This window comes from Canis lupus, chromosome 16 (genome assembly GCF_011100685.1).
Source record: "Canis lupus familiaris isolate Mischka breed German Shepherd chromosome 16, alternate assembly UU_Cfam_GSD_1.0, whole genome shotgun sequence".
Taxonomy (NCBI): Eukaryota; Metazoa; Chordata; class Mammalia; order Carnivora; family Canidae; genus Canis; species Canis lupus.
The window spans coordinates 15,512,658-15,528,748 of NC_049237.1; the positions used below are offsets into that span (position 1 = coordinate 15,512,658).

The 16,091-nt window shown below is 46.9% G+C and overlaps 1 protein-coding gene across 2 annotated transcripts; it reads right to left on the bottom strand.

The window, feature by feature from the left end:
• Nucleotides 1–5,637: 5,637 nt before the first annotated feature.
• On the bottom strand, nucleotides 5,638–11,850 carry GIMAP1 (GTPase, IMAP family member 1). Of its 2 annotated transcripts, none has more exons than XM_038559698.1 (3): nucleotides 11,374–11,850; nucleotides 9,105–9,153; nucleotides 5,638–8,143 (listed from the first exon to the last, which is right to left on the bottom strand). In XM_038559698.1, the coding sequence occupies exons 2-3, from the start codon at nucleotides 9,145–9,147 to the stop codon at nucleotides 7,299–7,301; spliced, it is 888 nt and encodes a 295-aa protein (XP_038415626.1). In that variant the 5' UTR covers nucleotides 9,148–9,153; nucleotides 11,374–11,850; the 3' UTR covers nucleotides 5,638–7,298. The 2 variants fall into 2 exon arrangements, with proteins under 2 accessions (XP_038415626.1, XP_038415627.1); XM_038559699.1 differs by having other exon boundaries at nucleotides 11,298–11,850.
• Nucleotides 11,851–16,091: the final 4,241 nt, after the last annotated feature.

Genomic DNA, 16,091 nt, shown 5'->3' on the forward strand with positions numbered 1-16,091 from the left:
CAGCTGTTCTCTCTTTAAATCTCAGGTTGAAATCATAGGTTTTTGGGATGATTTGAAAGTTATCTAGGTAATTTGGGGCACAGGTGACTCCTCCACTATCTTGCCCCGCCCCCCACAAGGTCTTTATATTTTGGATACTAACCTTTTATCAGATATATCATTTGTAAATATCTTCTCCCATTCTGTAGATTACCTTTTAGTTTTGTTGATTGTTTCCTTTGCTGTGCAGAAGCTTTTTATTTTGATGAAGTCTCCAATACTTTATTTTTGCTTTTGTTTCCCTTGTCTTAGGAGACAGATCTAGTAAGAAGTTGCTATGGCCAATGTCAAAGAGGTTTCTACCTGTGTTCTCCTCTAGGATTTTAATGGTTTTCTGTTTCACGTTTAGGTCTTTAATGTATTTTGAATTTTTTCTTGTGTATGGTGTCAGTGGTCCAATTTCATTGTTTTGCATGTGTCTGTCCAGGTGTCCCAACACCATTTGTGGAAGAGACTTTTTTTTTTTTCTGTTGGATATTCTTTTCCGCTTTATCAAAGATTAATTGACTATAGAGTTGTGGGTTCATTTCCAGATTTTCTGTTCTGTTTTGTTGATCTATGTGTCTACTTTTGTACTATACTACCTAGGACAACCACTAATATAGTTATTCAGAAAGGGAGCCAAAATAGTGTTTTTAAAGTATCCCTTTCTAAATAACTATTTAGTGGTTCAGTAGTTGTTCTAGGTATTATAATGAAGTATATAGTGAAGTATATGAACTTAACCTTCTTTTACAACACTTAACTTCCTCTGTCTACAATGTAATTGTATTAAATTTATTCCTTCTACATCAGTTTGGAAACACACCAGACAGTATTATAATATATTCTTCAATCATCAAAAGTAATTTGAACTCAAGGAGAAGGAGAGTCTGTTAACCCACATTTTTTGCTACTTTCTTTCTTCCTGGTGTTCCAAGGTTCCTTCTTTTATTGTTTCCTTTCTGTTTCAAATCTTCCTTAGTCTTTTAGAGAAGGTCTCCTGGTGAAAAATTCCTTTAATTAGTTTTCCTTCACCTGAGAATGTCACGATTCCCCTTTTATTCTTTTTTTTAAGTTTTATTTGTTTGTTTGTTTATTTATTTAAGACAGAGAGAGAGAGAGAGAGAGAGAGAGAGAGAGGCAGAGACACAGGAGGAGGGAGAAGCAGGCTCCATGCCGGGAGCCCGACATGGGACTTGATCCCAGGACTCCAGGATCACACCCTGGGCCAAAGGCAGGCACCAAACCACTGAGCCACCCAGGGATCCCCTCCCCTTTTATTCTTGAAGAATATTTTCTCTGGTAACGGAGTTCTGGGTTGACAGTCCTTTCCTTTCAACACTTCAAAAATGTTTAGCCACTTCCTTCCAACGTCCATAGTTCCTGAAGAAAACTCTGGGGATGACTCTGTACTGCCAAGGAGGTTGAGCAAATGTACCCCTCCAAGGTCTGCCATTTCTATATCCCCTGTCTACAGAACAGCAGGATCCAGGCACCCATCCCACTACGTATTTAGGGTCAGGACGTGTATCTGTTTTCAGGGGCTTTCAATTTGTCCTTATGTATCAGCTACTGCATGAATGTCACCCAGCTTCACAGTGGGCCTCAGCTTGCTTTGGTTTTTATCAACAGCTGCTCCTTTGGGACTGATGTCTTCCTGAGGTCATTACTGGGCCATCCTCAGAGGAGGGTGATGTGGGGGCAGTCTGTACTCCCTTACTGCCCTGTCTACTCACATCTATGTGTGACCTGCCATTTCATCTCCTCGAATGGCACAGACATGTAATTATTGTATGTTGACTAGGGTTAACTAGAGGGAATCACAACATGGTGGATGTTCAGTAGGCCTTTGAACAGCATAGGTGTGAATAGTGTGGGTCAACTTCTACATGAATATTTTTTCAGTACATCCTGCGCAGTACTATGTGGGACAGTTGGTGGCTCAGTCAGTGGAACATGTGGCTTTCGATCTCAGGGTCGTGGGTTCAAGTCCCTGTTGGGTGTAGAGATTACTTAAAAATAAAATCCTTCAAAAAAATACTGTATAGCACTGTAAATATTTTTTCTTCCTTATGATTTTATTTTTTTAAAAAAGATTTTTTATTTATTCATGAGAGACACACAGAGAGAGAGAGAGAGAAGCAGAGACACAAGCAGAGGGAGAAGCAGACTCCATGTAGGGAATCCGACCTGGGACTTGATCCCGGGTCTCCAGGATCACGCCCTGGATTGAAGGTGGTGCTAAACCACGGAGCCACCCAAGTTTCCCTGATTTTCTTTCTTTTTTAAAAAATATTTTATTTATTTATTCATGAGAGACACAGAAAGAGAGGCAGAGACACAGGCAGAGGGAGGAGAAGCAGGCTCCAGGCAAGGAGACCCATGTGGGACTCGATCCTGGGACTCTGGGATCAGGCCCCAAGCTGAAGGCAGACGCTCAACTGCTGAGCCACCCAGGCGTCCTGTGCCCTGATTTTCTTAATAACATTTTCCTTTCTCTATTGTAAGATATACAATATACAATAACATATAAAATATGTGTTAGTTGACCATTTAAGTTATTAGTAAAGTTTTGGGGGAGTCAAAAGTTATACTCAGATATTGAATTTAAATAAAAAATTTAAAATCATTATATCTTGAAAAAAGTTATGCTCAGATATTCAATTGGTAGGGGTGGGGTGTCAGTGCCTAAAAAATACCCCACCCCAGATTGTTCAAAGGTTAACTATATTATTTCCTAGGGCTTCTAATACAAAGTACCACAAACTGGGTGGCTTATAAGGACAGAAATTGATTTTCTCACAGTTCTAGAGGCCAGAAATCCAAAATAAAAGTATTGGCAGGGCCATACTCCCAGTGAAGCCTGAAGGGGAGGATCCTTCCAGGTCCCGATGGCCCCAGGGATTTCTTGGCAGCATAGTCTCATCTCTGCCTCCATCTTTACATGCCTGTCTTCCCTCTATATGTATCTGTGTCCACATTTCTACCCTGTGATGAGGATACCAGTCATATGGATTGAGGCCCACTGCAATGGCCTTATCTTAACAATTAAACCTGCAAACCTAACCTTATTTCTAAGTAAGGTCACACTCAGGGGTACTAGGGGTTAGGACTTGAACATATCTTTATGAAGGGAAACATGGTTCAACCCACAGGAGGGGAGAAAAGCTTAAAAAGTGACATTGAGGGGCACCTGGGTGGCTCAGTTTGTTGAGCAGTTGACTCTTGATTTCAGCTCAGGTCTTGGGTCTCAAGCCCCATGTTGGTTTCCATGCTGGGTGTGGAGCCTACTTTAACACACACACACACACACACACACACACATTTCAAAAAGTGAAGTTGAATATAAATGTTAACAGAGTATAAAGGAACTAAAACTCACATCCTCTCAAGGAAATTCTCATGGGCCCACTCCAGTTTTTGGACACTCCATACAAATTAAATCATACTTTTATGTGATTTTTTGGTGTGTCTGGCTTCTTTCACATAGTTTAATGCTTTCAAGCTTCATTCCTATTGTAGCCTGGATCTGTACTCCCTTCCTTTTTATGGCTAAATAATATTCCATTGTGTAGATACACCATATTTTGTATATCCATTCATCAGTTGATGTACCTTTGGGTTGCTTCTACTTTTTTGGCTATTATGAATCCTGCTGCTAGGAACATTCATGTATGAGTTTTTGTTTGAACACGTTTTTAGTTCTCTCAGTAACATACCTAGGAGTAGAATTACTGAGTCATGTGGTACTTTTTTTAAGGAACTGCCAGACTATGCTCCATAGTGGTTGTACCATTTGACACCCTTACCAGCAATGTAGAAGGGTTCGATCTCTCCACATCCTCACTAGTATTTGTGAGTTTTTGTTTTTATTTTGTAATTATAACCATCTTGCAAATATGAAAAGGTATCTCATTTTGGTTTTGATTTGCATTTCCTTACTGACTAATGATGGTGAGCATCTTTTTCACGTGCTTATTGACTCTGTGTATTTTCTTTGGAGAAATGTCTAATCAATTTTTTTTATCTATTTAAAAACTGAGTTTTTGTTTTTTTATTGTGGAGTTATGAGAGTTCTTTATTCTCTTTTTTAATTTTTATTTATTTATGATAGTCACAGAGAGAGAGAGAGAGAGAGAGAGAGGTAGAGACATAGGCAGAGGGAGAAGCAGGCTCCATGCACCGGGAGCCCGAAGTGGGATTCGATCCCGAGTCTCCAGGATCGCGCCCTGGGCCAAAGGCAGGCGCCAAACTGCTGCGCCACCCAGGGATCCCTATTCTCTTTTTTAAAACATTTTTTAAACGATTTTTTTAATTTAAAGATTTATTTATTTATTTATTCATGATAGACATAGAGAGAGGGAGAGAGAGAGAGAGAGAGGGAGTGGAGGAGGAGGGAGAAGCAGGCTCCATGCCAGAAGCCTGACGCGGGACTCAATCCCAGGACTCCAGGATTGCGCCCTGGGCCAAAGGCAGGCGCTAAACCACTGAGCCACCCAGGGATCCCCGAGTTCTTTATTCTCATACTAGATCTTTATCAGACACAGAATTTGCATATATTTTATCCCATTCTGTGGGTTTTCTGTTCAGTTTTGATAGTGTTCTATCATGGGCAAAAGTTTTAATCCAGTTTATCTATTTTTCTCTTTTTAAAAAAATTTTTATTTATGTAGTCATGAGAGACAGAGAGAGAGAGAGACAAAGAGGTAGAGACATAGGTAGAGGGAGAAGCAGGCTCCCTGTGGGAAGCCTGATGTGAGACTCGATCCCAGGACTCTGGGATCACAACCTGAGCCCAAGACAGACGCTCAACCACTGAGCCACCCACGTGCCCAGTTTATCTATTTTTCTTTAGTTGCTTGTGATTCTGGTGTCATATATTAGAAACCATTGCCTAACTCATGGTCATAAAGATTTATACCTGTGTTTTAAGAGTCTTACAGTTTTGGGGCGCCTGGGTGGTATAGTCACTTAAGTGCCTGACTCTTCGGTTCCGATCTCAGTATCATGGGATAGTGCCCCACATCCAGCTCTTGGTTTAGTGTAGAGTCTGATCAAGAGTCTCTCTCCCTCTCCTCTGCCCTGCTGCTTATGCTCTCTCTCCCTTTCTCTCCCTCTCAAATCAATCAATCAATCAATCTTAGAAAAGAAAAGTATCTTACAGTTTTAACTCTTATGTTTAGCTCTTTGATCCACTTTGCATACAAATATTTATATGTACGTGATACAGGGATCCAAATTCACATTTTGCCTGTGGATGTCCAGTTGTCCTAGCATGATATGCTGGGATTTTTTTGATATGCTGTTTTTGTTCCTTAATCTGTTTTGGATATTTTTCATGCCATCCTCTATCCTCTCACATATATCCCTTGTATTAGACAGCTTCTAACATGGTGCCCACAAACACACTTTCTTCCCAGTGTGTCCTAGATTGCAGTCTTAGTGGGACATGCCTGCCTTCTGGGATCCCCAGAGTGCACCTTCCCAAATTTCCATCACTTCAATCCCTTGGGAGCTTCTTGGGCTCCCAACCTTCCCACCTAAAGAGAAGAATCGACTTTTGGGGGGTTATGGGTTAAAACATTCCATTGTTCACTCTGGACACCTTGCTATTCCTTTTTAATTTTTATTTTTTAATTCATTTCTGCTAGTGACCATCTTCTTTCTCAGCAGAGAGACAATGCCAGAGTTTTGTTTCATTTGTTTCTATTTGTACAGCGCAAGAATACATTGAAAAGTGAATAAGACCAAAATCAAGATTCCCTATCAGGTATTCTGCTGGGATCTGCACACAACCCCTTAAGCCAAAATGACCTTTGCAGCCGGGGGAATTTAAAATCTCAGCATTTGGCATCAGAGTTCCTGTTAGTGTCTGCATGGCTTCCATGCAGGACTGTGGGCCTCTCTCTGCAATTTGTGCTCATGTATATGCATCTCATTAGTAATCTGAGGTCATCAGTAATCTGAAAATCCCTGGCTGTGAGGGCAACTGGGTAGGGGGTATGAGAAGGAAGAGATTTGGAAGCAGCAGTATCAGAGAGGAGCTTGAGTTTGTGCATGAGGGTGGAGGTGTTCCAGACAAAGCAAACATGGGTGGAGAGATAGGGAGTTAGGGGGCTTGATGTAGGCTAACCCGGCTCATTTGACCTGGACCAGAGAGCTGACCCTCCCAGAGACACACCGGAGATGAAGATGACTCTGCACCTCACATCATTTCACCAGTTGGCCTACAAGACTGTTTGCCCTCCTCTTACTGAGATGGAAATAAAAGAAAAAATTCCAAACCTCTTATAAAAAAAAAAAAAAGGAATTTATTCATGAGAGACACAGAGTGAAAGGCAGAGACGTAGGCAGAGGGAGAAGCAGGCTCCCTGCAGGGAGCCCCATGCAGGACTTGATCCCAGGACCCCGAAGTCACGACCTGAGCCCAAGGCAGATGCTCAATCCCTGAGCCACCCAGGTGCCCCAAATGTTTTATCTATCCCTGAGTTGAAAAGTGTAACCTTACCCTGTGAGTGTGTGAGCCAGTGAACAAACTCCTCTTTGGGAGTTGACTTTCTGCAGGCTCTTAATAACCCCTGAGGAATTAGGGCTCTCTGCCTATTCTTCTGGACCTGTACACCCATCTGCCTTTGGCTGCTGAGGGGGCAGGAATGGCCATGCCCAGGGAGACATTGCCTTGCTGGTACAAAGATGGTTTTACTCCAGTGTATTCTTAGGATCATATGCCTGCATGTGTGCGTGTGTGCACGGGCACTGGGGTGTGTGGTTTTTGCAGACAGGGTGAGGAATAACAGGAGTCGTGTCGTTTAATGGGAATATAAGGCAAAAAAGACATGTACCACCAATGGAAATATCGATTTCCTTTAACGGGAAGTGACTCTTTAGTATATGTATTTATTAAACTCAGATTCAACTCAAATACACGAATAGGGAGTGAGGCTTTGCTCTGTGACGCCTGTTGCCCTGTGGCTTTCGGGGAGTCCACGGGACGCCAGGGCAAAAAAAAGGAGCGAAGACTATCCAATGACAGGGAAAGGCCCCCCCGAGGTCAGCGGAGAAGAGACAAAGCCAACGCTGGAGGTTGGGTGTCAGTGAAAGGAGAGCTCAGGGAAGGTCACGTCCCAGGAGGTCTCCCGCTCCCGGGAGAGCGGCCCCGGTGGGGCTCTGAACAGGTCGTACCGGTAGGGATGGGGCACGACGAGCCCGGGGCCGTGCAGGGGCACCCCACCGGCGGCGAAGTGGTTATCGGGTGAGATGAGGTCCGAGCTGCAGGGTCAGTCCGGACTGATCTCCTGCAAGGCCGGGGACCGCAGGCGGCAGAGCAGCAGGCCGAGCAGCAGCGCGCCCCCCAGCAGCACGAGCACCCGCCGCCACCGCCCCCGCCCCCGCCGCCCCCGCCCCGGGCCGCCGGCCGCCAGCCGCTCGCACACCCGCCGGAGCCCGCCGTCCGGGGCCGCGCCGCGCAGCTCCGCCGCCAGGCGGTACACGTCGTTGGTGAAGGGCGCGTCCGCGTGCTCCCGCGCCAGCCGCGCCGCCAGCGCCAGCAGCTCCCCCGCCTGCGCCTCGCGCTCGGCGCCCTCCGCCCGGTTGTCCAGCGCGCACACGCGGCCGCCGCACTCGGCCACCAGGGCCCGCAGCGCGCGGTTGTCGGTGGCGCGCACGTAGTCGTGAGGCGAGGCCCCCGCCAGGTCCTCGCGGCGGGTGAAGACCACGACGGCCCGCGCCAGCACGCCGGGCCCGAACAGCTCGCGGACGCCGCGCACCGCCTGCTCGTCCTGGGCGGTGAAGCGGCCCAGCTGGGTGACCAGCAGCAGCGCGTGCGGCCCGGGCGCCGACAGCAGGTAGCAGCGGCCCCGCTCGGCGCAGCCCCGGTCGGCGCGGCGGCCCTCGGCGCTGAAGAGGTCCGGGGTGTCGGTGACCTCCACGCGCCAGCCGGCCCAGCGGCGGCTCCCCAGGGCGCACGTCCTGGTCACCGGGGCGGCGGCGAGCCTGGACGGGAAGCTCCTGTGGCCCAGGATGCTGTTGCCCGTGGCGCTCTTGCCCGCGCCGGTCCTGCCGACCAGGATTAGCCCGAGCCGGGGCTCGCGTGCGGGGGGCGCGTCGTCCCCGTCCTCGCGACCTGTGGGGACGGCAGAGGAGGCGTGGGCCGCGGTGCCCCGGGGAACCCAGGAGAGCACCGGCGCCTTGGGCTTCTGCTTCTGCACCCGGGCTGTTCCCAGGCCCTCGCTCTGGTCAGACCTGGGGCGTCTTTAGCGTCTCTCTTCCTTCTTTGGCTGCAGCTTGTGCACCTGCACCTGGATCAGCCCCCCCGGCCGGTGCGCATCGGTGGCGGGGGCGGGGAGGTGGACCCCTGGACGATGGCAGGCCCGAGACTGCAGCCCAGGGCGTCTTGGGTGGTGCGCACCGTGCAGGGCTGTGGCGCACTTGACAACTCCCGAGGCCTCTGGGCCACTGCTCCCAGGCGCCCGGTCCGGGCCAGGAGAGGCGGAGGACGCGGGAGGCGTCCAGGTGAAGTGCTGCCTGGAGCCCGGGCACCCGGGCTGGGATGCCAGCCCCCAGCGCGTGCCAGCAGCGTGACCCTGGGCAGGTTGCTTAATCTGAGTGTTAGACCCTTCTGCACAAATGGGAGTGGCGACAGAATTGTTTCTCCCAGGGTCTCTCCCCTTCTTCCCACCCACCCCCTCCGTTCCTCCCTGGCTCTTAAACCTGCTGCCAAGAAGATACCTGTGACGCCCCCATCCTTGTTCTCTGGCACATTCTACCTGTGTGGAATCGTGTTCCACCTACTACATGGTGTTGTACCCTCCACATCCTCTTCTGGGGGGGGTGGTGTCACGGTAGATGTCTTATCCTCATTTTACCCTTTGGGATTGGAGGCACAGACTAGTCAGAGAACTTACTATCTCACAGTGGGGCAGGGGCAGAGATGCAGCGAAAAGGCAAATCCGGGGCTCTTGCTGCTTCACCCCAGCCTGGAGACACCTCAGGATTTGGTTCTGCCCAGTTCTGAGTTATCCCATCACCGGCTTCCCCAGAGGCGGCACCTGGGGGCAAGTACACCCCAGGATGTAGGTTCTTACCATAGGCATTTTCTTCATCTCTTGCCATCTTCCGTCCTCCCATGCTTGCCTGAAAGAGTTCCAAACACAATTGGTTGGTTCACTCGCTCATTCATTCATCTGTCACCCCTACTTACAATGGGTCAGGCAAGGTCCAAAGAGCTGGTGACACCACAGTGAAAAAGGCACGGTTCCTACCTTCCCCTGAACATCAGAATTTAGCGAAAAACATTGGAAGGACCTGGCTAGCGTTGGAAGGATACCGTGAGAACTTTTGGGGGCTTGTCTTGTCTTTCCAGGGACCCCAAATACAGAAAGCAGAGGGCAGATTACAGCGCATCCTCTGTGTCAGCGAGGGAGCTTTAGATGCTAGTTTTCCCAGGTAGTTCTGTGTCAGTGACCTAAGCTGTGGGTACTAAGTTTTCCCAGGAGGTTCCACAGCCAGGGGAGACTTTGGAAAACCCTGGGAATCAGGAATTTGCTCAGTGACTTGGGGAACCGCCTGAGGGTGGTTGGCCTGGGGAAAAAGCAAGAAGAGAATTTGCCTTTTGTTTTTGGAAATTAGAAAGAGAATATATCTGATCTGAAGAGCCTATGATCAGCTCTCAGAAAACCAAACACTTTGCTTGTGCAATTTGTCTGAATATGATCTGTGTGCTGGAGACATGGGCCACTGCCCTCTGGCTCCTACTGTCCTTGCCCCGAATCTGAGGCCTCTCAGAGTAAGTGATTTTACCCAATTCCGACCTGGTTTAATGCAGTTAAACACTCAGTGAACAAGTTTGCCTGAGCACCGGAGTGCCTGGACACAAGCACACAGCCTGTGCCCCTGGATTGCCTGATACTCAGTCCAAAGCTTTTTGTGTTTCTGCAGTAACACCCTTGCCACGTCCCCAAAGTCCTCAGTAAAGTTCACTCTACAGGCCTTAGGTGATTAGTTATCTTATGCATCCAAATCAGCAAAGTCCTATAACTGACCCCTGAGCAGAAGTGAAGAAACAGCCAGAAGATTCAGTGCACAGAACAAGAAAGTAGCTACAGCATGAAGTCCTTGTCAATGCTGGAAATGAGAAAGTGTGCTGTAGGCAATTCACTGAACTCCTAGGCTCTTTGGAACCCCTTACAAGGTTTGGATGGGGATTTGGAAAGCTCTTCCAGAGTTTTTGAGAGCTGTAATCTGGGGTTACAAAGGTCGTAGTCATAGAAGAATGTAAAACATGGAGACTCCTGTAATCTTAAATGGCATTGGAGATTATTTAGTCCAGTGCTTCTGAACCTGCTATCTTTTGGAAGTATCTAGGGAATCTTTAAAATATATAATTCTTTGACATTTCAATTAACAGATCTGTACTTTAAAAATAAAATAAGGATGTCTCGCCCCAGCCCTTGGGATTGGAGTGAGTGGTTGTAATGCATTGTAATGCATTTGGTCCATACTCTGAGTTTCTGAGCCATTCCTCCTGTCCAGCCCCATCATTTACAGCCGAGTGTGAAGAGGGCCCGCAGCCCCCAGAGCCCTGGGTGGCTCGGGCCCCGGGGAAAGGGATGTGTAAAGGCACATGTAGGGCAAGGATTTGAAGACCTTGTTCATCATGGTCGCTGGCTCCTGGAAGTCCCTGTCTGCACAGGGCTGAGGAGGGGGAGTGTTTGAGGAGGATCCAGCTCACATACATAACTTTCACTTTGTAATGCCTTCTGAGATCAGACAGGCCGCAGTAATACCTTTGGCATTTGCTGCATATGCACTCAGGGAGTTTTTGCAGGCTTCTCTGGGGTGCCGTGTTCCTGCAGTTCCTTCTAGCAAATACCTTTATTACTAGTAGGGGATTAGGGAAGGAGAAAGGATTGAGTCCCAAATATGAAGGTGTGCACTCCACAGCTGGAGGAGATACTTACCACTTCTGAACTTACTTTTTTTTCTTTTTAAATTTTATTTACTTATTCATGAGAGACAGAGAGAGAGGGAGGCAGAGGCAGAGGGAGACTCTCCACAGGTGGAGCAGGGAGCCCGATACGGGACTCCATCTCAGCCCCGAGGATCATGACCTGAGCCCAAGACATATGCTTCACTGACTGAGCCATGCAGGTGCCCTGAACTTACTTTCTTTGAAACTCAAAGCATCCTCAAAAGCCTGGAAGTGTGAAGGTGTCCTTTCTAGATCCCACGCCCCCTCCTCAGAGGAAGTAGGGTGCGGGTAGGGTGCGGGTACTCACTCAGTGAGCTACACACAGGTCCTGAAGTCTTCACAGCTCCCACACCTGGGCGACCCCCTTCCCCGTATGGGCTCACCTTTCCAGCAGCGATGGTGACAGGCTTTGACGTTGGCTGGAGAGGCCCCTGACCTAGTGTTTTCCCTTCAGTTGGTCTTGAGCACAGAATGCTGCTCCTCCCAGCGCAGGGAGGAAGTCAGGGCCTCTCAGAGCTCAGAGCCCCAGAGGGAGGGCCCAGGGGTGCCGACTTAAAGGGACAGGAACATGGGGCAGCCAGTGGCACCTCTACATCCTTTCCCATGCAAACCTCACCCCCTGCTTTAGATGATGGTGATGTTTCCCACTGGTCCCCATGACACCCCATCTTGTCCCCAGCACAGGCTGTAACCTCAAGAGAAGAGCAGTTTAGATTTCTGAGGCCTGTGTTCAGTTCCAGCCTCTACCCACGAATCGTATCTCCAGTTGCCTTTTATTCTTGGGGGTGTTTTCCTATGAAATGGCCTCCTGAGAGTCTCCCTCCCCAGGGCAGGATTCAGGGAGGAGGCTTGACTGGAGATCAGTGTGGACAGGGTCACTGGTGTGGTCTTCTCTGCGAGTCTCATCATTCTTTTTTTTTTTTTAAGATTTTATTTGTTTATTCATGAGAGACACAGAGAGGCAGAGACATAGGCAGAGGGAGAAGCAGGCTCCCTGTTGGGAGCCTGAGGCGGGACTCAATCCCAGGACCCTGGGATTACGCCCTGAGCTAAAGGTGGATGCTTAACCCCTGAGCTGCCCAGATGCCAGTCTCATCTTTCTTAAAGAGAAGGAGGACTTTTCCAGTTATTAAAGATCAGACAGCAGGAAGGGAATGTAAATTTTTCATACAAGGCTTAAACTAGCCTCAGACCTGAATTTCGGTTTCCTCTCTCAGGAGGGTCATGGGGGAGGTGAGTAAAATAGCCAGCCGTTATGTGGAGAGAAGGCTACAACAGGATATGGTGATACGGACCCTGGAACTGGGTAGGTCATTAATCAGCTCAGATCTTGCCTAACTCACTTAAACTTTCTGGAGTTAACTTCAACCAAAGCTAAATGGCTGGGATCTTTTTACCCATTCTCGCCAGCTCATTCTCTCTAGTGATGATACCTACCCCACTACCCTCCATCTTGTCCCTCTCCCCAGCTTTAATGAGATATAATTGAATTGTAACACTGTGTAAGTTTAGAGGACACAGTGTTGATTTGATGCACTTACATGTTGCAAAATGATTAAGGCCATAGGATTATTAGTTAACACCTGCATCACAACACAGAATTACCATTGCTTTTTTTTTTTTTTTTTGAGTGACAACATTTTTTTAAAGGTTTTATTTATTTATTCATGAGAGACACAGAAAGAGAGGCAGAGACACAGGCAGAGGGAGAAGCAGGCTCCATGCAGGGAGCTGGATGTGGGACTCGATCCCGGGTCTCCAGGATCAGGCCCTGGGCTGAAGGCGGCGCTAAACCGCTGAGCCACCCGGGCTGCCCTTGAGTGACAACATTTAAGATCATCTACTCTCTTAGCAACTTCTTATAGATAGAGTGCTATTAACTCTCACCACTGTGCTGCACATTAGACCCCCAGAACTTACTCATTTTATAACTGGAACTTTGTACTCTTTGACCAATATCTTCCCCATTCCCCTGTCCTTCAGCCCCTGGTAACTACTACTATACTCTCCATTTCTATGAGTTTGGCTTTTTAAAATTCCTCGTAGAAGTGATATTGTACGTATCTGTTGTTTTGTGTCTGGCTTATTTCATTTAGGACAATGCCTTCAAGTTCCACCCATGTTGCAAATGACAAGATTCTTCTTTCTTGTGGCTGAATATAACATTTATATCTATATATCTGTATCTATCTATCTATCTACCTATCAATATACATATATATATTTTATCCATTTATCTACAGATGGACACTTTGGTGGTTTCCATGTCTTGGCCCTTGTGAATCATGCTGCAGCGGACATGGGAGTGCAGATATCTCTTCAAGATGCTGCTTTCATTTCCCTTAGGTAAATACCCAGAAGGGATTACAGGATTACATGGTAATTCTATCTGTAATTTTTGGAGGGCCCTCCATACTGCTTTCCACAGTGGCTGCACCAATTTACATTCCCGCCAGCAGTGCACAAGGGTCCCCCTTTCTCCACATCCTTGCCAACACTTGCTGTCTCTTCTATTCTTGATGACAGCCATTCTGACAGGTATGAGGGGACATCTCATTGTTGTTTTGATTTGCATTTTCCTGACGGTAATGACACGGAACACTTTTCATGTTACCTATCAGCCATTTGTATGTCTTCTTTGGAAAAAAATGTCTATTTAGTTCCTCTGCCCTTTTAAAAATTGAATTGCTTGTTGTTGTTGCTGTTGTTTTAAGATTTTATTTATTTATATGAGAGAGAGAGTGAGCATGAGGGGGAAAGGCAGAGGGGTAAGGAGAAGCAGACTCCCCACTGAGCAGAGAACCTGTTTCTGGCTCCATCCCAGGACCTTGAGATCATGACCTGAGCTGAAGGTAGATACTTAACCAACTGAGCCACCCAAGTGCTTCTTGAATTGCTTTTTTTTTTTTTAATGTTTGAATGATATGAGTTCTTCATATACTTTGGATATTAACCCTTTATCGCATATGTGATTTGCAAACATTTTCTCCCATTCATTGGGTTGCCTTTTCATGTTGTTGATGGTTTCCTTCACTGTGCAGAAGCTTTTAGTTTGATGTCATTGCATTTATTTATTTTATCTTTCATTGCCTTTGTTTTTGGGGTCAAATCCAAAAAAATATTGCCAGGACTGATGTAAAGGAGCTTACCCACATCATACTGATTTTAAGCCTCTTAAATTTATTGAGGCTCATTTTATGGCCTATTGATCATAGTTAGGAGAACATTCTTTGTGCCCTTGAAAAAAATATGTATTCTACTTTGTTGAGTAGACTGTTCCAATGGTAGGCCCAATTGGTTTATGGTGTTGGTCACATCTCTTTCTCTTTTGACCTTCTGATTAGTTGCTGTACACACTGTTCAAAGTGGGGTATTGAAGCCTACAGCTTATTGTCAAATTGTCTATTTGTCCTTGACTTCTGTTATTTTTTTGCTTTGTATGTTTCAGGGCTTGATTGTGAAGTTCATATATGTTTATAATTACTATAGCTTCAAATTCACTGATTCTTTCTTCACCCAGCTTGAATCTATTATTGAGCCCCACAGGTGTATTCTTCATTTCAATTATTATACTTTTCAACTGGAGAATTTCTATTTTGTTCTTAAAATATAATTTCTGTATTCTTATTGACATGCGAAGGATAGCAAATCAAGGCCTAGAAAAGCAGAAAGGGGATCAGTTTGCAGACGAGCTACTATATGCTATGTTACCTCAGCTGCCCAGTTCTTAACAAGAACTACAAGATATACATCAAAACAAGAAAGTATGACCCACGTACTGGAAACAATCAGGCCACAGGAATGGCATGTGAGAGCCCCTGGATATTGGATTTGAAGACAGGGCTTCAAAGCAGCAATTATAAGTGCATTTAAGGAACTGATGGAAATCACACTTAGAGAAATAAAGAAAGCTATGGAGACAATATCTCAGCATAATAGATTCAGAGAAAGCATTTGACAAAACTGAACAGCCTTTCATAATAAAAACACTCAACAGACTGGAAATAGAAGGAGACTTCCAGGAGTACATGGGTGGCTCAGTGGTTGGGCGTCTGCCTTTGGCTCAGGTCATGATCCCGGGGTCCTGGGATCAAGTCCTGAATTGGACTCCCTGCAGGGAGTCTGCTTCTCCTTCTACCTATATCTCTACCTCTCTCTCTTTGTCTCTCATCAATCATTAAATAAAATCTTTAAAAAAGAAAGGAAGAAAGAAACTTTCATAACCTGGTGAGGGGCGTCTATGGAAAATCACATGGCTAGCATCCTAGTTCATGACGAAAATCTGAAAGCCTAGCCCCTGTGATCGGAAATGAGGCAGGGATGTCTGCTCTGGTCACTTCATTTCAGCTTTGTGTGGCCGTGCTTACCATCTTGGCTAAACTCCTGTGGTATGAAACCTCAGGTGCGCCCCTCACAAGGTATAACCTGGAACCTGCACACAGTCATGGAGTGACAGTAGTTGTAGCAGTACTCTTATCTCTTTTCCCTAATCGCTCTGCTACTCTGCATGCCTCTGTTGGTACAACACTCAGCTGTAAGCCTACGAATTGCCAGCTGATTGCTCTCTGGTTGTTTAGAAGGCCTTGGGACATAAATTGTTCCACAGTCTGATTTAACTAAATCCACAGAGAGTGGCTTCTGTGGCCAGTCTTTCAGCTTTTCTCTGACCCTAAAAGGACTCTCCTTAGATGCTTCTTTTCTTGATTCTCTCTGGCCAGCTGGCTGGCCTGTGATTTTTCTTGTATCGCTTGTAGGGTTACCAGTCTCCTCTAAATTGCTTGTCCCACAAAATGTTCATTCTTTTCAAAGAGTAGCCTTTGACTTGAATTTCTAGTAAAGGAGGCCTAGGCCCAGAGCAGGGGATGATAGCCTCTGGTCTTTTCAACTTGCCTCTCCCACCGTGGACCTGCTGTCCTCTGAGCGAACTGGACTGTGGGCAGCTGGGCCGCCAGTGTTGGCAGCCTGCTGGCTCTGGGGTGCGGCCGCTGCCCTGTGAGTAGAGGAACAGGAGGGTGCTGCTGGCTGCACCCACCAAGAGTTTAGTTTCCACAACCAGAATCAGAGGGGATGAGAAAGGTTGCGCACTCACACCTATTTCTAA

What these genes read in the sequence shown, in the direction of transcription:
- GIMAP1 (XM_038559698.1), bottom strand. Translation starts at nt 9,147, where the DNA reads ATGGGAGGACGGAAGATGGCAAGAGATGAAGAAAATGCCTATG. An exon ending in AGATGAAGAAAATGCCTATG is followed by an intron (nt 8,144 to 9,104) that starts GTAAGAACCTAC and finishes CCGTCCCCACAG; the next exon opens with GTCGCGAGGACGGGGACGAC.